At 44.0% G+C, this 23,689-nt stretch overlaps 4 protein-coding genes across 9 annotated transcripts in view; 3 read left to right on the top strand and 1 right to left on the bottom strand.

Annotated features, from left to right (window-relative positions):
- The first annotated feature begins 1,625 nt into the window (after nt 1–1,625).
- Nucleotides 1,626–9,262, top strand: casq1a (calsequestrin 1a). Its single transcript, XM_084007707.1, has 11 exons — nt 1,626–2,079; nt 5,144–5,237; nt 5,727–5,827; nt 5,997–6,108; nt 6,398–6,471; nt 6,904–7,034; nt 7,119–7,164; nt 7,312–7,366; nt 7,553–7,653; nt 7,750–7,824; nt 8,245–9,262. Exons 1-11 carry the CDS (start codon nt 1,843–1,845, stop codon nt 8,569–8,571), a joined length of 1,353 nt encoding a protein of 450 aa, XP_083863833.1. The 5' UTR covers nt 1,626–1,842; the 3' UTR covers nt 8,572–9,262.
- Nucleotides 9,263–10,162: 900 nt separating this feature from the next.
- LOC311012298 (uncharacterized protein) lies at nt 10,163–13,884 on the top strand. Of its 5 annotated transcripts, none has more exons than XM_084007694.1 (5): nt 10,163–10,504; nt 10,770–10,897; nt 11,104–11,263; nt 11,315–11,392; nt 12,371–13,884. In XM_084007694.1, exons 1-5 carry the CDS (start codon nt 10,258–10,260, stop codon nt 13,357–13,359), a joined length of 1,602 nt encoding a protein of 533 aa, XP_083863820.1. In that variant the 5' UTR covers nt 10,163–10,257; the 3' UTR covers nt 13,360–13,884. The 5 variants fall into 5 exon arrangements, with proteins under 5 accessions (XP_083863820.1, XP_083863821.1, XP_083863822.1 ...); XM_084007695.1 differs by having other exon boundaries at nt 11,104–11,202; nt 11,275–11,392; XM_084007696.1 differs by having other exon boundaries at nt 10,770–10,909; nt 11,212–11,392.
- A 2,366-nt stretch (nt 13,885–16,250) lies between these two features.
- Nucleotides 16,251–18,727, top strand: LOC311012308 (E3 ubiquitin/ISG15 ligase TRIM25-like). Its single transcript, XM_084007713.1, has 6 exons — nt 16,251–16,730; nt 16,876–17,193; nt 17,524–17,616; nt 17,714–17,786; nt 17,863–17,952; nt 18,337–18,727. The coding sequence occupies exons 1-6, from the start codon at nt 16,473–16,475 to the stop codon at nt 18,414–18,416; spliced, it is 912 nt and encodes a 303-aa protein (XP_083863839.1). The 5' UTR covers nt 16,251–16,472; the 3' UTR covers nt 18,417–18,727.
- Nucleotides 18,728–18,830: 103 nt separating this feature from the next.
- The window catches only part of tox4a (TOX high mobility group box family member 4 a), a 4,963-nt gene continuing 104 nt past the window's right edge, over nt 18,831–23,689 (bottom strand). Inside the window, exons 1-9 of one of the 2 annotated variants that reach the window (XM_084007681.1) lie at nt 23,318–23,689; nt 23,148–23,213; nt 22,771–23,067; nt 22,443–22,688; nt 22,018–22,350; nt 21,853–21,933; nt 21,047–21,766; nt 19,963–20,105; nt 18,831–19,870 (exon numbers count right to left, since the gene is read on the bottom strand). The exon at nt 23,318–23,689 is cut by the window's right edge and continues 104 nt beyond it. In XM_084007681.1, the coding sequence (XP_083863807.1) occupies nt 19,813–19,870; nt 19,963–20,105; nt 21,047–21,766; nt 21,853–21,933; nt 22,018–22,350; nt 22,443–22,688; nt 22,771–23,067; nt 23,148–23,213; nt 23,318–23,422 (2,049 nt within the window). In that variant the 5' untranslated portion in view covers nt 23,423–23,689 and the 3' untranslated portion in view covers nt 18,831–19,812. Of the gene's footprint in view, nt 19,871–19,962; nt 20,106–21,046; nt 21,767–21,852; nt 21,934–22,017; nt 22,351–22,442; nt 22,689–22,770; nt 23,071–23,147; nt 23,214–23,317 lie in introns of both variants that reach the window. The other variant, XM_084007680.1, reaches the window with a different exon arrangement.

A 23,689-nucleotide genomic window follows, 5' to 3' on the forward strand; every position in this document is an offset into this window, starting at 1 on the left:
TCATAGCAGCCTCAATCCAACTCATCAGCACTACTGCAGTCTGTTCATCCGGAACTTTAGGTGGTGAACATATACAGGAACCAGGGGTAAGGGGTGTAGAAGAAAATGCGTTACCTTACAGTTCTTATTTTAATCTCATACTAATATTCCTTTCTCTTGTACTCATCAAATGTCCTGCTGCCCCTATTTGATTGTGGTTGACTTGTTATTCTGATAAGAAGACCTTTGATCTGTCTCCGAAACATCTTTATCTCACATACTTGATCAAGGCCTTGATGAATGAACCCTGTTGTGACATAGTCTAGCTGTCCCGAGAAGTCACACCTTTCTGTTTTCTCAGGACGTCTCTTCCTCTTGGTAGTGAATCTATGCAAATCCACTGTTTAGACCTCCCCTTTGGTTCTGTGTATGAAGCTCTCCCTTGCCCCACATTATTTAGAATGGACTGTATCGCAACGCTGTATTTTCCTTTCTCCACTGTCAGTGATTAAACCTCATCTGAACCAGCCACAGAATTGGACCTGAAGAGTTTTTCTTCCACGGAGCATATCGTTATAGTGTCACATCTGGAGTGTATGTCAGACATTGTAGCCACTAAATGTACATTTACAACAAAAAAAACAAAAAAAGACAAAATTGTGTTAATTCATGAGGCCAGAAAGGTGTCGAGGGGTTCAGGGAAAATGTCCAGCCGCCCTTAAGTCCCATAGCTTTCTGAGAATGTGACCACTTGAGAAATAAAGTAGCCCTGGTCTGCATAATGAGTTGTAAATCAACTCACTTGTGCTTCGTCTTACAATGTTAATCCTCCCATGTCCGGCTACAGGAGAGAGGGGTGTGTCGGGTATGTGCGCCCGAAGAAAAATCACGATACCATGGAATCTGTATTTATTTATAGCTTACCTCCTCCCCTTCAATCTGTAAAGTAATAGCACATCATCTCGAGCGTACACGCTGCACAGGACAAACGTGCACTGTATGTACGGATGGATCAGATTGAAAAAAAGATCCCCCCCCAAAAAAAGTGCCACATGACTCCCCTTTAAAACTCTAAGTTTCACTTTCTTCTCGAGTCAGGGCTAAGTGACACCTATGCACCGAATGGGTGTCACTTAGCTGGATCCTCAGCAGGTGCACCAGCCTCTCCTCGCTCCGTGTCCCCGGGTGACCCAGCGCCACATTCTAGCGCTGTGGTCGGTGCCAGCGGCAGCAAATTAGACACCGGCACCTCCCTCCTGATATGTACTTCTCTGTCCCGCATCCATTATTTTTAGCTGGGATCCAAACGGCCATCTACACTTAATATGGGAAAAGACGTCTTCGTATTCCCAGGCACCTCTAAATCCATCTTCACGTTGGCGCCAAGCAGACAAGCTCAACACACACACAGACACACATCCCATCCTTCTTTATCTCATTATTCTAACCAACCTCTCACCACCTCCATCACTGTCTCAGTCGATGGGGAGAGATTGCTGGTTGGTGCTCATCTCCTACACACTCTTTAAAGGTCTGCAATACACACTCCCAGTACACACTTCGTGTGTGTACTGGGAGCAAGCACAGTGGCCCCCACCTCACCTTTTCAGATTACACCCCACATAGACATACACTCGCACCTCATGTCAAACTTAGCCCAGCCCCTCTTGCACCCCGTGCCCTACTGCCCGTTACCCATGTGTGGTTTTTAATAAGGTGGATGCAAGAGTTGGTCTTGCTCTCTTCTGGGTGACGCGGGTTGGAAGGGGTTCTCCACACTTTTACCGAAACTTTTTTTTTTTGGCGCCTTTCTTTTTCTTTCTGAAAACTGTAAATACATCCACGGCGTCTCAGAGAGGAACCATGAAGTGGACCTGGGTGCTCGTGGCAGTCTTGCTGTCGTTCGGGGGGCTCTCACTGGGCAAGGATTGCTTGGACTTCCCAGAGTACGATGGCAAGGATCGCGTGCACGACCTCAACGCCAAGAACTATAAGTCTGTGATGAAGAAGTACGACGTCATGGTGGTGTACTACCATGACCATCCCGGATCCAGCCGCGTCGCCCAGAGACAGTTTGAGATTGAGGAGATTACCCTTGAGGTGGGTTGAGACGGGGATTGTGGGTAAAATAAGGAGCTTACTGATGAGAAAGCTGGACTCATAATGCCAAACTTGTGACTAAGAGTTTGGTTGGATGCCTTTTTTTAAGTTTAGTTTAATTGAATTTGTTTAATCAGAATTTGAATCATGCAGATGTGACAGTAAACTGCTGGTTGAAGGATTGAGCCACAAATTAAAAGTGCTAAAATACATTCCTATTTTTAAACTGCAACACAAGTTTACCTACGGGTACGAATAAAGTAACCTGAACCTGAACCTGAACCTCCTATTCATAGTAGAGTGTGTGCTTAGAAGCAAAGGAGAGAGAATTTGAGGCGATAAAGACATCTTCTTTTTTTTGCAAGATTTGAAATGTGTTAAATTTGAAATTGAATCATGGGAAAGTGATGCTCCACAAGGTGGAAAATAGCTTTGCTGGATACAGAATTGCTGATAGGTGATGTCCCAAAAATGTGTCATGGGCAAAGAGCTGAGCTGTGGATATCATGTATTCTGGCAAAGGTTGAGCTTGTTGAGCTTGTGTACATCATGTGTGTGTGTGTGTGTGTGTGTGTGTGTGTGTGTGTGTGTGTGTGTGTGTGTGTGTGTGTGTGTGTGTGTGTGTGTGTGTGTGTGTGTGTGTTGGGGTGGGGTTAATGTACTTAACACACCACTATCAGTATACCTCAGGCCTCCTGGTCAGCCTGGACACTCAGCAGTTCCATCACATTCCTCACAGAGAGACATTACATCATCGTTCAGCATCAACTGACCGAGGTCGATCCTCATCTTACACACAGACGATCAAATGTCACATACTTCTACGCTGCGTTTTCCAGGATAACTTATATCTGCATTTCTTTCCAACCCATCGATTTAAGGTTTATTCCAGATTGGAACAGATTTGGCACAGAATTTGAGAAACACTGGATTCATATCTGCTGTGAAATGTGCAGTTCTTGAAAAATAAATATGATATAGATAGATAGACAAGTATAGAAAGGATGAGTATGCACTGCTCTCTTTAGCACATCCTTTCAACAGCCTCTGATCTCAGCAGGGGGGCTGGTTGGGGATCGGTCTCAGGGCGGGAGGCCAGCATCGGAGGTTCTGGCTCCAGTAGTGTCGGCTCAGCTCGGCGCTGTGATTGACACTTGCAGTACTGTACTTGTCAGCGGATCCCAGAGCGCTGAGCATCACTGCCACCTCGCCAAAATAGTCCCTGGGCTGGTGGGGCTTCTTCTATATTTACCCAGAGCTGCTTTTGTGGCGGGTCGGGCTCCCCATGAAGGCTTGTGTTTCTCCTTATGAATGCATTATGATTTAGATTTAATGAGGAGTTATTATTAGCAACAGACAGCAGCAAAAGGCTCGAGGCACTCTGGTAGTGAGAAGTGAAATCAAGTGTGACCTGATGGGCGTGAGGAGGTGATAAATAAGTATTTTCTTCCTAGGTCAAAGAAAAATACGACAGTTCGGGTGACATTGTGTCTGGGGGTCTACTGTATTAATGTGTGTTAATGCATTCTCCAGACTTAATGCAATGTACAATTTAATTGCATGAAAACAGATAATAGAGAAGTACACATCAATATTAATAGGGGATGACCTTTGCAATCCACAGCAGTAATAGGGAACAGAAATTACATTTTATCACATGCTGTGCTCATATTCTTGTCATATATATATATATATATATATATATATATATATATATATATATATATATATATATATTACACACATATATATATACATATATATACACACACACACACACACACACACACACATACACACACAAAAGTTTAAGTGAATAGGTGCAAAATGTTTAGGAAAAATGACTTGTTTACAGCTGCAGCGCATGTTGTGTAGTTGGAAAACATGCAGGTGTAGCATGTAAAAACATGCTACATGCATGCTACACCTGGTGTAGCTATAGCTATAGGTGTAGCTATGAAATCCCATCCTAGACATAAAGGTTGTTGGTTTAACTTTATGTGTAGTTGGGGAGGTTCAATTGCGCCATAGAAATGATATCAGCCACGTTACAGCAGATACACCAGCGTTGAAAGACAAATATTTGGAAGACATGCAGACATAAAGCTTTGAAATAATTTTTTTAGTGCATCGTTAAAAAATGCAGAAAACAACATTTATACAACATATTCAAATCAAGATGAACAACTTCTGATGTATCAAACACACAGTACTTAACATGTATCTGTTATGTAGCTCTTACTATTTTTAATTTTGTTTTATTTATGTGTTTAAGCGTTTAGAAAGTTACCAGTAGAAATACACAGTGTGTTCCACGTCTGCTTATGACAATTTATCTGCAAATCCTTCAGTTGCTTGGATAGTATGAACCTTCACTCACCTCAATCACTTGCCCTTTAAAAGCTTATTTTAGCCTACGTAAATGCCAAAAGGGTGGAGTCTGCAACAAAATATAGTTCAATGCTAATAAAAAAAAACAAAGTGACACTTAAACCAAATACTGTACAAAAAGACTCAATTTGCTTTTATAAAATGTATATAATTTAAGTGTATATGCTTTTGAACTAAAAATACATTTGCATTCATACAAACTCAAGAACTAAACTGCTTCACTGTCATCTGCAACTCCAATCAAATTAAAATAGTTATCTGCACAACAATCTGCAGGCCAGCCTGGTTAATCAAACTATTTATGCCAGTTAAAACAGCTACTCAAGACCTCTGACACGTGTACGTGTGTGTGTGTGTGTGTGTGTGTGTGTGTGTGCGTTACCCTCCAAAACGCACTGAGACAACCCTCAAACAACTTCCTCGATGCAGTCATGCTGTGAACGTGGAGCTGCCATTAGTGGAACCCACTGTCAGTCACAAGGTTCAAGTTTCATACAGATTTAGAAAGTGCATGAGCAGCGCTCTGAAAAGCAGGCTTTTATGGTAATGAAACCACCGAGTGAGACAACTTTGTCAAAACGGTCTGAATGTGCACGAGATACTGCACACTCTGTTCCCGTTTCTTACAGCCTGACATCGTCCGCGGTTATATGACGGTGTGTTTGTTTTGCAGCTTGCAGCCCAGGTCCTGGATGAGTTTGACGATGAAGATGTCGGAGTCGGCCTCATTGATGCCAAGCACGACAAAGTCGTTGCAAAGAAATTAGGTAAACACAACAACTAAAGCAACAGGAGCTGCAGACACTTAACACTATGCAACATGACACCAGGCAGTAACTAACCCGCCGAACTAGAGAAAATGTAGCTCTCAGTGGGATGAAGCCTACTGTGGTGACCCACAATAGGGAAATGTTTACTTTCATGCTTCCTGTCATTGTGTGAGAGACATGTAGATATAAAGCAATGAATCTATCTGCCTGCGGTTGAGTCCTTCACAAACCCCGAGAACCATTTCATCACATCTACTCCACACCTCGTGTACTGACCCAAGTCTCCAAGTTGGTGCACATATCACACATGTGATAGGCCCCCTATACTCTGATTGTGGCTCACCCTGATATTCTTACCCTCACCCTAACCGATCACAGCCCCCAGAAGGGCACGGCCCGAGAGTGAATAATGTGTGACGGATGATGACAAATTGTCTAATTAGCGTACATGATGTGACCTTTGCTCCGACCTTTGCTTCTTCCCAGGCCTTGATGAGTCCGACAGCATCTACATCTTCACAGACGATGAAGTCATAGAATATGACGGCGAGCTTGCAGCAGACACTATTGTGGAGTTCATCTATGATGTTCGTGAGGATATAATCTCCCAGTGAATAGTTGGCTTTATTTTAGAAAACTAGAAAGTCTCTAATCTCAGTTTGCTTTCTGTAAAGATGACTAACTCTGGGTTTTCTCTGTCACCTCCATTGTCTCCCCCCATCTGTTATCCTCCATGACCCTCCTTCTCCTTCATAGGTTCTTGAGGACCCGGTGGAAATTATTGACAATAGTAGGGAACTGAAAGGCTTTGAAAACATTGAGGAGGACATCAAACTGGTGGGCTACTTTAAGAGTCACAAGTCAGAACGTAAGAATCTGTACCGTGATGGCATGATAACCTGTTTCAGTTTGTCTTTTTACAGTTGCTTTTCAACACTATTGCTCACGATTGCATATCAACCAAGTGCATCAGAGACCAGGGTCAGATTGCTTGATTTAACTTTGAGCTGCAGACTGAATTTCAAGGCGATTTTTTTTCTCCAAGTGAGCACTGTAGGAGCTATATTACTGATATGTGCAACAAGTTGACATTCTTAGATATTTCATACAGGAGCCGATCTACTGAAACAACTTGATGGATGCTTGTATAATTTCAGATTTTGAGGCTTTTGCTGATGCTGCTGAAGAGTTCCATCCTCACATCAAGTTCTTTGCCACATTCAGTTCCAAGGTGAGTAATATTGATTATCACCATAAGTTTGATCGGATACACTTAAAACTCCATTATGTACTTAAAACTAACTTAAATCTTTTTTTTATGCTAAATAACAATAGGAAAAGTATTAAAACTGTCTGTATCTGCTGAAATTAGGTTGTTGGATGTGTAGTACGTGGGCCAGAGAACCTAATCAATAGCTTCAAGATGGAAAAATGTTCCACAGAGCGTTAAGAGATGCGAGTCACTGTGGATTAGTTTCTACAAGCATTTCCTTTGATATTACAGGCTGATATAAAAACAAAAGTTAATTTGTGCAGCTTTAACATTTTTTAAAGGAGTGGGCCGAGGATTGAGCCTTGAGGCACTCCGTAAAAGAGACAAAGCCATAAAACTTGGTCCGCAGACCTCAGTTGTTGGTCCTAATCCTTTGGTCTTGTGTTACAGGTTGCCAAGGCTCTGGATATGAAGCTCAATGAGGTTGACTTCTATGAACCCTTCATGGATAATCCAGTGGTCATTCCAGGAAAACCTTACACCGAGGATGAGCTGGTGAAATTCATTGAAGATAATGACAGGTGAGTTCCACTCATTATATTCTTCTTATTGTATTATTCTAAAACAAAACGTGTAAAAAAATGTATTCATCTGTCCTTTTCAAGACCAACCCTGAGGAAGCTGCAGCCACACAACATGTACGAGATCTGGGTAAGAACTCTAAAACGTTTTGACAACAGAACAAAACCACAGAGGCTTTGAGGCGATTACAACTCCAGAACAGTTTCTGAATTTCCTGATTTGTAACTTCATTGAGTTCACCCCAGTGGGTTCAGTTTGTCTCTATTCTTTCCACAGGAGGACGATGTTGATGGTGAACATATCATTGCTTTTGCAGAGGAGTCCGACCCAGGTAAAGGAACCCTGAATGAACTGTAAACGTGACTGACAGAAATACCACAAGATTATGTTAAACTTATAACTGGTCACCAACAGCAGATCTACGGGGTACATTGGGCTTCAGAGTGGTTGGAGGAGGTTTTTGCGTGGTGTTGACCCTAAAATAGTAGCTTTAGCTTCACTGTTCTCCACTCCTTAGACGGTTATGAGTTCCTTGAGATCCTGAAGGAGGTTGCAGAGGATAACACAGACCACCCCGACCTCAGCATTATCTGGATTGACCCTGATGACTTCCCCCTGGTGAGGCATAATGGAAATCTGAGAAACTCCTTTTTGTACACATGATTTTTTACAGTAGAATCCATCCAAATTGTCTTTCTATATTTTTGCCCGCAGCTTCTGCCACACTGGGAGAAGACTTTCGGAATCGACCTGTCCTCCCCACAGATTGGTGTTGTTGATGCTGATGATGTGAGTCATATTTTTGGTACTTTCATAGAGTGGTATTATCTACTATCCATTAATAAGACCATCTTGACCGATAGCGTCTATGTAGAAACGTAGTGCCCACCCTCCAGTCCGCCTGTAGTTTCACAGTTAGTTCTGTCAGCACTGTTGCTGTTGTTTGCACAGATTGTGCCGTTAGCACTGTTAGCTGCTACCTGCCAGCTCAACTCATTTGGGTTTAACCAGATTATCACACAACCTAACATTACACGCCCACAACGTTTGTGTAATGCTCCTGTGCAATCGTAAACTCTGTGGAGCTACGAGTACTCGAAAGCTCCTCAAGGTACCGTTAAGCCTTTTGCCTCCTTGGTAAAGCCACAGCTGATTCATTTTTATTTCTTCTTCTCCTCCTCCTCCTCTTCCTCCGTCTCCTCCGTGTAGGGCGACAGCGTGTGGATGGATATGGATGATGATGACGACGTGCCATCTGTAGACGAGCTGGAGGACTGGATTGAGGATGTTCTGTCAGGTGAAATTGATCCTGATCATGATGATGACGATGACGATGATGATGACGACGATGATGATGACGACGATGATGATGACGATGATGACGATGATGATGACGACGATGATGACGACGATGACGATGATGATGACGACGATGATGACGACGATGATGACGATGATGATGATGACGACGACGATGATGATGACGATGATGATGATGACGATGACGACGATGATGATGACGATGACGATTATTAAATCATTCAGTCATAATTCACTCTTTAAGTCTGACCAATGCAGTTTCAAGAGTCAACATCATTAACTCTGTCAAATCATCTTCTTTTCTAACTAGTTCTCATGTTGAGCTCATCAGTCCATTTTGATATCTCATCTTTTCTCTGCATCTCACCAGAACATTATTCCACTATCGCGTTGCCCTCTCCCCTACACATTCACTAATCCTCCATGTAACAAAGTACTTTCTAAGATAAGATCCCACGGTACCTTCATTCACTCATGTAACACTGTCTAGTACAATAAAAAAAGAAGAAATTATTTTAAAAAAAAACTTGCCATCTACTGCTATTGATTTTTATATTATTTTATTTTCTAAAGTACTGGAGGGGTTGAAATGTATGCATTATGTCTGAGTCCATCTTTCTGTTGCAGTCTGAATGTGTTTTATCTGTTATCACTTATTTTCTTGTTTTCCCCGGCATCGAAACAAACGGAAGTCAGACCCAAAGGTGCTAGCAGGCTTTTCTGACGGGTCTTAAGTATCACCAGCCTACTCTGTGAAATCAATGTAACGCTGTACGCTGAAAGTGCTGTACATCATATGGATGTTTTCTACGATGATGAAATATGACAATCAGCCAAATTTTATTTTTGTAACAAGAGGAATTTAACCTACTGTAAAGTCTTAAATAAATGACAGCTTGGACAGAAACATCATCACTGCATAGTTCTTTTAAAAGGTGTGTGCGTGTGCATGAATGCATTCAAAGTTTGTGCTGCAGGATTTCAGGGAGGGAGGGAGGATGGTTGGAGACTGGCAGGTGAGAGATGATTTTTATAGGCAAAGCAAGGTAAGGCAGGTTTATTTATATAGCTTGTTTCAGCAACAAGGCTAATCATAGGGATTTACAACCGTGCTAAAGAGTCTTCAGGTTCCCTAAAACAGGAATATTTCTAAATATTTTAGACACTAAAACATGATGGTTGATGATGATTTGGTAGAGTTCAGCGCAATGTGAGTTGAATGTGTATCAAAAGTAATAAAACAAACTGAGGTCTAGTCTATAGAGAAGCACACCGAATTTGGTTGTGGTCTTTCGTTTCCACCCATTTTCATAAATTCAGGAATATTCCATCAATATGTGTCCATGTCATTGGGTTACCACGCCCCTTTGTCGTATGGCATAAGTCCTTTTCCTTGCAATATTCTATTATTTCCACACACACACACACAAAAAAAAAAATATATATATATATATATATATATATACCGGTATATATATATATATATATATATATATATATATATATATATATATATGTTTATTTATTTATTTTTTAATCATGTTTATCTTCTTGGCCGTGCTTGATTTTTCCCCCCCTAAATATTTAATATGAATATATCTTCGTAAAACCCCACCACATTATATTAGAAAATTAACCATTAAAAAAAAAAGGGTTCATTTATTATTATTTTTCTTGGATAGAAGCACTCTGTAGCTCCGCCCCTCTCATCTCGTGACGCAACTTCAGGCCCACTCCAGTTGCTGGCGCGCCTGCGCCATCAAATAGACACGCCCCTTCTTTCTGCAAGCCATGTGGTTGTCATAGATAAACATCTGCTAATCCATAGATTTTTACGGTTTATCTCCGAGCTTCACCGACAAACGCGGACGTTTTTTTTTTTGCCCGGTCGCAGGAGCCAACATGGCGGCCGTCGTGAACCTGCAGGCGCAGGTGGAGTCGGTGCTCGGAGCGCTGGTCAAAGCGGCCACGGTGGAGTTAACGAAACTGTTCGAGAGCCGATACCGAGCCTCGGCGCTGGACATGGACGCGGTCCGCGCCGAGGACGGGAAGCGAAACGCGATCCTGGACAGTTCGTCGACGGGGGACACGACGCGCAGCATCGGCGTGCAAGTGGACGACGACATTAATCCGCCGTCGGAGCTCTCTGGTGGGTGTCTGCTGGGGCTTTAAATCACAGGACTTCCTGTTGACGTCCGCGGGAGTAGATGCTCGAGGAGAGTGTGCTCTTGTTTTAGCATGTAGCATGGCGACATGGGCGGCTTTGTATGCAAACAGCACACGTTTAGCTGAATGCATATGCACGTTTAGCGCTAGCTTGGTTGCAACTGCTGCAGGATGTTCCTCCATTGCAATGCCAGTCTAGAGGAATGTGTCCCTGCCTTAACCCCTCCCCCCACTTCTCCTCTCCACAGGGCCCCCTCTTCTTTCAGATGGAGATTGTAAAAGGGAGGGGGTGGAGGGGCCACTCGTTCCGTCAGAGATCCTCCTGGATGAAGAGAAGAGCCCTGTTGACCCCGAGTGGTTGCCTCTGAGGGAACAGGTCAGTGAGACTGTGTATGGCTGGATGTGGAGCAGCAGGCTGGGCTTTGTAGTTTATATGACCGCATCATCACAGCATGCTCTGGGGTTTTTGGGGGGTTTGTTTTAATATCAGCACGTCATAATTGTGTTTTAATGCCTTGTGTTGTTGTTGCTTTGTTCTTCCCATAATAATCAGGGAACATGTTTTTGTTATGTTTCTTTAAGCAGGTGGTGGCAGAGACTACAGACATGGGAGCAGAGACTACAGACATGGGGGCAGAGACTACAGACATGGGGGCAGAGACTACAGACACGACAGATGTGGTGGCAGAGACTACAGACATGACAGATGTGGGAGCAGAGACTACAGACATGATGACAGATGTGGTGGCAGAGACTACAGACATGGGAGCAGAGACTACAGACACGACAGTACTGGTGGCAGAGACTACAGAGTTGAGCGAAGTGTACTCTCCGGCTGATGGTGATCCGCAAACAGAAGTCGTTTTGCACGGTTAGGAAAAGCACACAGACACCAATTATGCAAATGTTTTCTATGGAGCGCTTGAATTGCTGTGCACATATTTCATATGTTGTGCCAGTCTGAATTACACTAAACATATTTGTTTTTCACACATGTGGGAGTAGCAAGTGGGATATGTGGTGTGAGACATTCACAGTGTTTGTTCAGCCATTTCATCAACTAGTAGAAGTCAAACAAATGTCTTAGTTTTGTGTGTGTCTTCTGGGAAGGCCCATGGATTAAAGCATCTAATGGACCATTAGAGACGAGATACTTTTCCAAAAAAGTTACATCGGAAAACAAATGATCAGTCCAATCTTTACATGTACAAATTATTATTTGTGTTGAGCATTTTTTTGTGCAATTTGACGTCAAAGAAAAACCGTAATATTAGATCAAACACAGAAGTATTAAAGTAAATTCTTGGGATTGTAGTTACTGCAGACAGTCGCTTAAAAAGGTGCTATCTGTGAAGTAATTCTTTATACTGACACCTAGTGGCAGCTGTGAGAAATTACAACAAGGACAAACGAGTGTCCTACCACAATCCCTTAAGTTTATTGAAAGCAAATGCTACTCGGAGGTTCTTCTTAAAAGTATCCAATGTAGCATTTATTAGTAACTGACTTCCTGAGTTTACAGGAAACTGCGCAGTTTTAAAAAGTTCCGTCTCTCTAGATTTATTTTTCTGTATAAACAGCAGTTTGGTAACTAACCTAACATTAGTCACGAAGAAGCTCAAGAGAGATGACATCAATAGCTGTGTGCACTACTTACTTTTTTATCAAATTTAAATTAAATTGCATTCAGAAATCATCACTTTAACCAGAGATGAAGCCAGAGATGATACATATTCCACTGAAGGGCACAATTCTATTAAGTAATTTTACATGAAATATGCAGTTTTTTGGGAAAAGGGTGGGAATGTACAATCATATTAAACTGCATTTTTTTTTTTTTTTTTTCCAGTCTCTGCAAAGGCGTGGAGCGAGGCGTTACGACACGGATCTACACAAAGCTCTCCGGCTAAACCGAAGCCTCTCATCATCCAGCCGGACACACGCGATATCGTTTCTGGGCAGACGGTTAAGTTCGTCTGCCCGTTGATCTTCAAGCCCGAGTCTCCGACCCCCAAACCCGACGTTTCAGTGAAGCCCGAGCCGACGCAGGTCTCCGTCAGCACCGCCAGGGGCACCGCCTACAGTCCGTCCCCGTCCGACGGAGCTGTGACTCCGGCTCAGGTCGGGGTCTGGGAACGGATCCACACGCCGAAGGAGACCAAGAACAACCTCCACATCAAACTGAAGCTGACCTCCCCAGACCAGAAGCTGACGCGTCCCTGTGCGGTACAACTGGTGGACGTCATCAAGGGCGCCGTCGCCAAAGGTCACGTCGCCAAATGTCACGTCGCCAAAGGTCACGATGCCAAACACAAAACCGGCTGGCCTCTGCCCAAAGACCTCCGACGCCACCAGGGCGTTCACACGGGCCACCGCCTCTGCTGCTTCACCGCCTGCGAAAACGGCGTTTGGCGGCTTCAGAAGGTGGTCACCCACTCCCGCGACGGATACCCTTGCGGTATTTGCGGGAAGACGTTTAAGCGGCGGAAGATCCTCCGGCGGCACGCGCGCTTTCACACGGGAGAAAAGCCGTACTCGTGCACGACGTGCCGCAAGTCTTTCGCGCTGCGGAAGAGCCTCCGCCGCCACGCCAGGTTCCACACGGGGCAGCGGCCGCACACCTGCACGCACTGCGGCAAGAGCTTCCGCCTGCGGGACAATCTGAAGGCGCACCTGCGGTTTCACACCGGGGAGAAGCCTTACAGCTGCCCCACCTGCGGCAAGATGTTCAGGATCGTGAAGAACCTGGAGAAGCACAGACTGAGCGAGTGTGAGGTCTTCGTTCCTTCGTTCAGGACAATCGCTGGTTTGCAGCAGCGGAACAACGGCGGTCAGTAGCTGGTTGTTTGTCGGTGCTGCACCCACGTTCTACCTCAGACTGAAAAGTCATTCAGAGTTTGGATGAGAGAAAATCAAACGTATGATGGAACGGATGGTGATTTTTTTAATGACCAATAAAGAAGAGTGTGATGGGACCTTTTTTTAAATAGAAACTACTGATAATTTGCATTATACGTTGTAACTACTGCATTAAACCTACTGAGAAATACATCAGTTAACCAGTCACACTACATGTGTACTCGAGGTTAAGATCCTCACTTGCCAACCTTTGTTTGTTATGTACTTTCGATGTTATGCCTTTTTTTTTTTATTACCCAACACCCATATCGCTTATGAAAAAGTGTGGTTTTTATATTCATGATTACTGAAGACTACTTTCCTTTAATGGCCTACGTGTCAAAGTCTGTACTTTTATTGTTGAAGCCCTTTGCGATGACTAAGTCTGTACTGTGGTAAGTGTACATATGGCCAAACAAATGTGATCTCATGTCTTTTTTAAGTACAGTTTATAAAGTTTTTATACTCCTGAATACACGTCTCCTTTCATCTTTTTTTAAGCTTCTGTTGCTACATAACATGTTTCAACAGGTTTATTAAGAAAGTCACAGAGTAGTATGTTGAAAAAAATACGTTGATCAAAACTTAAATCAGATTCAGAGCATAAAGTGTCTATTTTCAACGTGGCATCATGACTTTTCGTAAATATACACGCCAAAAAAAGTGTTATCTGTACGCAATTCGAGCTATCCGCGTGTATGTGTACGTTCTGAGCGAAACGACCCTTCACATCTGCGTGTTTGTCAGCGCCCTCTAGGGTTAGGGTTAGGATTGTGCGTAGTGATAACACGCCATGATGGCATACGAGTTGGCGTGTCATACATACTCCACCTCATGAGATCAGTCTGCTATTTTTAATCATTTTGTACACTTCACATTATCTGCAAGACTGAAAATGATACCATTACTAAAAGGATGCTGCCTCGTTAACAAAGAGCTCTTTTTTTGCAGATCTCCAGCTTAGTTTTTTACCTTTTTTTACCCCCAACGTGGAGAACAGTGGGATGTCCTAGTGTACACACTTTGCAGGACCTGTTTGCTACAATCCTTCCTGCACTAAATAAACTCCTTTTTCATTCAAAATAACCAACTTTTCCTGCTGGGTTTTCCTTTCCAATACAAACGCAGTACAGTTGGTGGTTGTAAGTGGGGAAACTTGGTATTTGCATATCAATGTTTTGCACCAAGTTGCACCAGCACCGGTTCATTATTATAACACATACACATTAAACGTGTGTAAGTCACAATGCATTGGGTTTTACACGAAATGCGTGCACACCAGGCTTGTGCAAAATTCAGAACTTTAGAATTGATCTCAGTTCAATTCAGGAATTGGAATTTAATTGGCTCCGCCCCCACAGGATGCTGATTTTGAACTGGAGTTGGGAATTACAGGAAGTGGAATTCAATTCATGGCAATTCAATGAAATTCTACACACAGAAAGAATGTATTGAATCCTGTATATATTCAGAGTTAGGAAGGTTACTTTGGAAATGTAATTGATTGCTATAAATTATCCATTATCAATGTAATATATTTTACTGTACTTTGATTACTTTATCAGTGCAATATAATTTGGTGACTTGATTAATTTAATAATTTTGATATTTAATATATAATTTTTTCATATTTTCCCCCCAAAAATGTATAATGATGGGAACTTCTTTACAAAAATACCCCCCCAATGGCAAGTTACTTTGTGTAGCTGCACACTTACCTGAGTTGGTCGGCAATCAGCTGATCAGAACGCGGTGACGTACGTACGGTGACGTAACGCAGCTCCAACAGCCCCGGATCCAAACGGGTAATAAAACTATACAGCTTCAGTCCTCGATGGAAACGGCAACAAAGTCCAACGTTGTCCTCAAGAAGCTTTAAGACTTACTGTAGTGGATCCAAGAAATACTCCACTACTACGATGAGAACCCAGTAAAAGTATTTTAAGTGCACAAATTAAATGTCCTGTTTCCAAAACATAAACTGATGTACTTAATTATACTCTTTCAAAGTAAAACAAACCCAAATAATTATTTTCTATACACATTCATTTAATCCGTGCGGACAGAAAACTGCCCCACCCAATCAAACCACCCACAGGTGCCTTCAATCACTCACCAGCCCTGGATGTTTAATCTGCTCTTTACTCCGCCAAGCGGTGGGAGGTATAAACAAACAAACAGAATCAAAATGGCTCTTATGAGTAGTAAGTACTTCGGGGAAAAGTCATGAAAAAAGTAATAGTATATGGAAGAAGACATTCAATTCTCACATATGGCATATAAATGCATACCAGTGGGGATATATGTTGATGAATTATTACAAATGTAAATGTCCATGTCTTACAGTAGTGTTTGCATATATTATGACTTATAATAATAATAATAATAATAATAATAATAATAATAATAATAATAATAATAATAATAATACGTTTATGTTATATTTGATAAAGCACAAAGTGCTTTACATGATAAAATTGTTAAAATAAGACCCAAAATTAGCAAGCAAAGAAATAAATACCACTGGTTTAAAAACACAAAATTCCAAACATGATACAAAAGAAATATCAAACCTGACTTCAAACCTTTTATCACTTTGACCACGAACAGGAAGTAAAAAAAAAAAAAACTTTATTAAAACTTTAAAGTATATACAGAACGATGTAAAATTTTTTCGTGACTCATATTAGTTCGATGTAATAATTTTAGTTTGGTTACGTAATCCCGTGATAAGTTTTTTCAGAAGGGAAAAGTTGCGCTCGAGCCTCCTCCGATTAGGCCCCGCCCTCACCCGGAAGTACAACATATAAACTCGGCCGTACTTTCAGTTTTGAGCTGCACAGACAGAAGCAGGCGAGGTCGTTGCTCAGCTTCAACTTCATAGGCTGGAATAATCGTCTTTCATAAGCTCCCACGATCTCATGGTTACAGTTATTATTCATAACAGGAAGCAGCAGTGAAAAGGCAGCAACTGGGTGCAGGTAACTCTCTCACTGGCTACTCTTTGAAGAAGTAGAAGTAGAGGAAGAGGAAGAGGAAGAAGAAGAAGAAGGATGGAAGTTCCAGAGAAATCGAAGCTGGAGGAGCTGCTGATGTGCCCGGTGTGCCATGACATCTTTAAGGAGCCCCGGCAGCTGCCCTGTGGACACAGCATGTGTACAGGATGTCTGGAAACCCTGATGGATCACACCTCGGACGCCCCCTTCCGCTGTCCCGACTGCAGGGCAGACTTTGGACCGGTGGTCGGGGTGCAGAAGAGTTACGCGCTGGCCAGCATCGCAGAGGACTTCAGTGTGAACAGGAGGAGGAGGGTACCTGCTCTATAACCCCCCTTTTTCAACTATAATCTCTTTAATTCTAAGACAGAATGTAGAGAATAATGGTTAAGTAAGTAGAACTACGTCTAACATTTCCCCTCCACATCTCCATATCTGATTTTTGTGTTTTTGCAAGCAGGAAGAGCAGATGAAAAGCGTGTACTGTGACTTCTGCCTGGCGGAAAGAACTGTGGCCGTCAAAACGTGCCTGAAGTGCGAGGTGTCGTTGTGCAAGGAGCACCTCAGGGACCACCTGGAGCTGCCGGTGTACACGGGGCACCCGTTGGTAAGGGCCCTGGGCGACCTCCCGGAGAGGAGGTGCCCACAGCACGAGGACGAGGTGCTGAGGTTCTACTGCAACGCGTCCCGGCGCTACGTCTGCAACATGTGTTCCCTGGAGGGCAAGCAGCACAACCTGGCAACCGAGGCCTCCTCCGTCCTCCGGAGACAGCTGACCGTGAGTCTCTCTGTTACACAGAAGATATACAACAGATTCCAATTCACAGATTTTCTGGTTGCATCTTAAAAGTCTGGACCTCTTACGCCCCGGGGATCAGGGATGACAGAAGAAAATACACCATGGAATTGTATTTTAAATTCTAGCGGGGATCCCAGAGTTTCCAAAGATGTTTGGTTTACATATTTCCTTCAATGAAAATGTATCTCTTTGATGGAAAGCTGGAAAAATACATAATTTATGATGCTCTGAGACATAAGATTTTTCAACTTAAAGCTACTTAAAGGGAAATAAAATGCATAAGAGGTTAAGTGTGTGTGTGTTTAACAGGACTACATGGACCAATCCTTCGACACGCTCAACCAGCAAATTAAAGAATCTCATGAGACGATAAAAAAGCTGCAAGAAGACGTCCAACGTGAAGTAAGCTCCGGCGACTAAATCCTCAATATCTGTGATTTTTTTTCTCTCAAATGTTTATTTTTTTCCTGATCTGTCATTTAACTTCCACCGGAAACAGAAACCCGTCGTCTCGTCGCTCAACAGCGTCACGGTGGTGCTTCTCTGTCTGTGGTTCATCGTTCTGTATTACGGTAAGAGAACGCCAAACTGCAGTATTGTGTTTGCTGGTGTGTGTTAACATGCCCCCCCCCCCTCCTCCTCCACCAGCCTACAACTACTCAGTGGAAAACCAGACACTAACGGAAGCCCTGGATGAGCAGGAGAACCGGCTGCATCACATTTATTCCACCGTTGCAAGTAAGGACGTTACTGCTGCCCGTTTCCATGACGACACAAAACACACATGCCTCATCTTCCACATCCAAACACGCAGTCGTGTGACATCACAAATCATTTATGAAGCTAAAGCTACAGCCAGCAACTATTTAACACACATCTTGTTCAATAAAGTGTCAAATAAAACAACAAGTTGTGTGGCGTTACGGGTGTGACAGTGACTTCCTGCTGTTCAGTCTTTATGCTACGCTACGAGGAGCTAACCAGCTGCTGGCTTTAGCTTCATATTAACAGTACTGCTCGCTGCATGAGTGCTCTTCTCATTTAATGCTTGGCAAGACTGCATGCAAATGTGCATTTTCCCAAAATGCCAACATGTGTAATCTCCTTCTCGTCCCTATATAGAACTCTTGGTTGATCAACCGATAAAGAGCCTCAAACCTCCGGAGACAGAAGATCAAAATACAAATCCGTGGAAACTGTGAAGTGGAAATCCTACTTAAAAGGCGATCGTCTACACGTTGGGAGTAAATTGACTCGTCCGATGGAGACGCCACGAGGACGATGAAATCGTAGTCTCATCGAGAGATGAGCAGACGACAGGTGTTCACAGTCTCGTCCCGGCTTTGATCGTGTGTGAGATCTGACCAGATATGATCCAGGTTTCTGATCATCTGCATCGTTTCTGTACCATTTAGTTGCCTTAATAGTTGAGGATTAACTCAACTGTTTGGTTTCTGGCTGCATTCACTACTCTGGATTTAGCTTCATCGGACAATAAAATTATATTTTTTCATCTCTTCTGTCACTTTTATTTCAGCACATTATTACATTGTTTGACGTGAGTGGTCTTTTGCTTTACTGTTGATTTGATTTAATTTATGGATGAACCTGGAAACTTGGCAAAGAATGATCAGAAACCTGGATTTAGTGTTTACATTGCAATCCGAGTAATCCAATCCGGGTTCACAGAATGGGGACACTCCCCCAAAAACACACAGATGTTTTGCTGCCCAGAAAACATTCTGGAAAATGTACAGAAAACATGCGACATGAAAGGCAGCACACAAATACTGAGCAACTTTTGCTGAACACCAAAACGAGTGACAATCGCAGGATAATGTGGTTAAAGTAAAAGACGTCTGGCTGAATAATATTAGCCACTGCAATTTGATTGTTGCCAAATATATATATATATATCTTCATATTGTTATAGAAAAAATTCCAATAATATTCACAGAAAACAAAAGTTAATCTTGATTTAAGAGAGCAAAAACTGAAAGCAATGTTTTGAGTAAATCTGCTCATTTATTAAGAAAACACAGAAGTCAAACCTTTTTTTTTTTTAACAACAATGATCTAAACAGAATGTTTTACAAAAATGAAGGCCACTATTGTCCGTACAAAAACAAAGTATACAGTGGTACAAACTGTTCTCCCACTGACAAACCGAGGCGTATTTCACCCTCAGTTTGCAGTAAAGGAAGAATCGTGATCGGTTGCTTCGAGACATGCAACACCAAAGAATTTCAGAGCATGAATTTCAAATCAGTGAGTTTGAAGGAGGTTGAAATGTTATTTGTCAGTGTTTTGAGGAACAGACTCCAACGATTTACAGTAGACGAGTACAAACTGACCTGCGTCGGCTTTCGTAACAAAAAAAAAAAGTATTTTCTTGACCAACTTACAGATGCTTCATTGTGCTGATCTTGTCTCTAGCTGCCTTGAAGTCCCTTGATACCAGACTAAAAGCTGTTTACGTAACACTACATTATCATCCTTACCTTTCATTAGAACAGCCTGCGTGCCAAAAAAATACTAACATGGAATTGTTGTCCTAATTTGGCTCTGAGTGAGAAAAAAAAACGGTATTCTGGTGATCTATTTCACGATTCCCATGCTCTGATTCCTGATCGAGCACCACGCCTTGAATATAGTTCTGAAACAGAAAATAATAAAAGTTCAGAAAAGTTCCCCTCGAGTGTGTCTTCTGAAAATAGAACGTGAAGAACGTCTGAAACCGTTACACACCTGCAGTGAGTGGCCACACATTCGTTGCTGCAGTACTCTCTGTCCCAGTCGTCACTCTCTACGGCCGGGTTGTTGCAGCCCGTCCTCACACACACGCTCCTCATAGACGGGGCGTGGCTGGACCCATTCACCTCCATCTGTTCCTAAAAAAAACAGACAAAAGTACAATATGTGGACCTGATAGCGGTGCAGTGTAAGCACCTTCGACAGCCGTTCCAGTTTCAGGTCTCCCAAAGGCCCGTGGGGAAACCGGCCATGCTGTGTCACCTTTCACGACACCAGGTGTCATGTGATCGTTTTCAGCTGTGACTTTTTCTTTTTTTTCTAAAACAAAGCAGCGTTTGCATGCACATCTTCCATCTTCTCAGCCATGGAAACATGGAGCTGCTGAAAGCCTCACGGTGGTCTCACTCATTATTTCCACTCACTAATGAACCCGACTCGACTCTAAGATATGCAGCGCCTTGGAACTTTCCTGCATCCTTCCCCTCATTGGTACTTTTCACACTTTTTTAGGACTGTTCCTTCATCTTTATGCTGTTGCTGACTGATTAAGCTTTCACAGAAGACGGAGAGTTTGGCCCCTCCCCCACAGCTCAGCAAGGATTACGTTGCTCAACAGAGGCGAAAGCAAAACCACAGATTTACTCTTTACACACAAAAAAAAAAAACACAGACAGCAGGCAGGACCACACACTTCAGCAGGACATAAAGATTTAATACTTTTTGGGGAAAATCTCACTTATTGTGCCGTTAAAAGATGAGGGGTTCAGTCCGAGATAAGTCTCAATCACATCTACTTAACGCTGTAAAACAAACTCGACTGAATGGCACTATTCTAGCAGCAAGTAGGAGAGATAAAGTTTTACGTCTGACTTGGGAAGCAGAAAATTATGAAAGATATGGCAGTTACATTAAAGCTTTGACCCACTTGAATCTGAATTATAACCTGTATTTGTAGATACAAAAGAATCTGTTCCTACGCCAGCTGCTTTCTCAGGATAAATTATGAGTCGATGAATGAACCGACATATCCAACAGGGTCTCACAAAACAAACAGTAACAATGAATCAAGAACACGTACCTCTTCTGAATGCAGCTCCTCTGTAGTAAATACGTCGTCATCGATGTTGCCGGACGTGTCTGCAGAGTTCACCACCTGAACCGACACGACGGGTGCAGACTGGGAAGACGTGGTTGATGACACGGCCACTGTGTTAGGGACGATAATTGGCACGGACCCTTTGCCCTGCAAGGACGCGGGCACTATTTTTATCTGGAGTGGAGGCATCGGTGTAGTTGTGACGGACGCAGACACAGCTGGCATGGCGCCTCCCTCGCGGGGCTTGGCCTGCAAGGGCGGAGGCGCCGGCGCCATTTGCTGGAGCCGCGGCGGAGGCGGCGCACTCTGCATCTGCTGCAGCGGAGGCGGCAGACGGGCGGCGCCCGACACTACCAGCGTGGGCTGCAAGGAGCGGACCCCTCCGGGCAACACTGTCACCACCTTGCCTCCCACCTGCAACAGGTGCTTTGGGATTATGATCTTGGTGATGGTCTGGGCCGGGGGGAGCGGCGCTGCTGGAGCGGGGGCTTTGTTTGCCCCGGTGCGGGAACGCGTGGTCATCTCCGGGACGTCCAGGATGATGTTGGACGCACAGATGTTGGTGATGGTGTTCTCATTCAGGTTGTTGTTGTTGTTGTTAGCCGGACGGAGGGCCTGATGATTGACATAGGGAACGGCTACAGGTGTCAGACTGACCACTGGAAGTGGCGACAGGGCGGTCTCCATCTCCTCAGTGGCAGGCTGTGGTGGAGACAGATGTTTTGGTGAGCCAGACGAATGAAAAACCCAAACAGCATTTCATTTTCATTCATGGTCCAGGATCTTACCTGTGTGAGCTGGTTGGATCGATAAACTGCCAGTGCTTTCAAATACTCCTTTTTGGCTGCTTCTGTCTTTCTCTTATACACCTAGAGAAGACAAGCACCACCGTTGTACATCATGTTTCTCCCCCAAAACAGATAAAGGATGTTAATATAGAAGCATTCCCGTACCTGTTTCTGTTCCTCCGCTAGGCTGTCCCACATGGAGGCCACGATCTTTGACACCTCCCCAAAAGAGGCGTTGGGGTTCTGGCCTTTAATGGCTGCCTGGGTGTCTCTAAAGAACAGTGCGTACGCCGAGACGGGCTTCTGTGGTTCATTTGGGTCTTTCTTCTTCCTTACTTTCTTAGCCTCGATCGCCGCAGTCACAGAGGCCAGTGTGGCCGGCTTCCCCCCGCTCCTCCTGGCCGTCGTTAGAGACACAGAAGATGTAGGAGCCGGGTGGGAGGACATGTGGGAGAGGGAAGAGGAGAGGTACATGGGGGAGTCGACCAGCACGCTCTTCTGAGGAGGGGAGAAGAGGAGATATTAGATAGGATTTCAAAACACAGAATACACAAACATGAACGTAGTCCTCTACAGGTGCAATCCTTCACCTTGAAGTCGTCCATGTCTTCGTCCTGCAGGGAGCCGGTGGGCGACGGCGTTGCCGAGAGCGGCTGCACGCGTCTCTCCGAGTGATGCCCGATGTTATCGTTCCCAAGGCCCAGTGCCAGCTCCGACGGGTTAATGGTGCTCAACTGGCTGCTTCCCAAAAGGCTGTGACTGATGTCACCGAGTTGGACGTCGATGGTCATGGGGGACGAGCTGCTGAAATGGGAACCACTGGAACTCCCCAGTTCCTGGAAAAACATTCAAAAACAGGTAACATTTAAAAACACATCTGCGTGAGGGTCCACAGGTGAGGGGGGTGGGGACACTCACCAGGGCAGAAGAGCTCAGCAGGGCTCCCCCTCCGGCCTGGCCCATCGCCCCGAGGTTCAGCTGCTCCAGGCCTTGAGAGCCGGAGTTCACGAAGGTCGAAGCGAAGGAAGGGTCGTTGGCCTCCACCACCAGGTTGCTGACGAGGCTGCGGGAGACCGAGGGTCCCCCGGGGCCATCGGACCCGTCATTCAACTCAAAGTGGGACACCCCATCACTGATGCTGAGAGTCGGGTCGGGATCCAGGGAGATGGGGGGGATCTCAAACACCTCGTCGCCGAGACTGGGAGTGTGGAATGTCTGCTATATGTGGGAGGAAGACAACGGATAATTAGTGAGCTGAAACGCTGCATCCATCAGGTGGCCTGAACGACACTCACCTCCGCGGACAGAAAAGGGTGGCCCGCTCCACTGATGGTGAGATAACTGTCGCCGCCTTCTGGGAACTGAAACAGAACCGTTAGCACGTAACTAAGCAACTCATCTGCAACTTCCGTCATTTATTTTAAGAAAGCTGACTTTCCCCCCCAAATAAACACTGGCTTTGTACCTTAGTCCCCTCAGAGTATCCTCCATAGGCTTGAGTGTCCAAAAACTCCGAATCCACATTCTGGGCACAGCCGTCCGACAGGTCCGAGTAGAAATTAAGGTCCATTTTGAGATGATTTCCTCTAAAACACGCGTTTCATACTTTGCCTAAAAGCGCGATTTTCTTGGTTTCCTTCCCATTTAGGTCAACACTCCCGTCATTATCTAAAGCTGCCGTTAGCCTCTTGCTAGCTACCGGTGGCTAGCATAAAAAAACGTTACGGTCGAGGAGGTGATGCTAAGTGTAGCTTAGCTTTGAAGCCCCGGGCAGAACTATGACAACGGGGTGAGTTGAGGATGATAACAGACAAATAATCATGAAGTTGCCAGAATA

Source organism: Eutrigla gurnardus, assembly GCF_963514095.1.
Source record: "Eutrigla gurnardus genome assembly, chromosome: 4".
Lineage (NCBI taxonomy): Eukaryota > Metazoa > Chordata > Actinopteri > Perciformes > Triglidae > Eutrigla > Eutrigla gurnardus.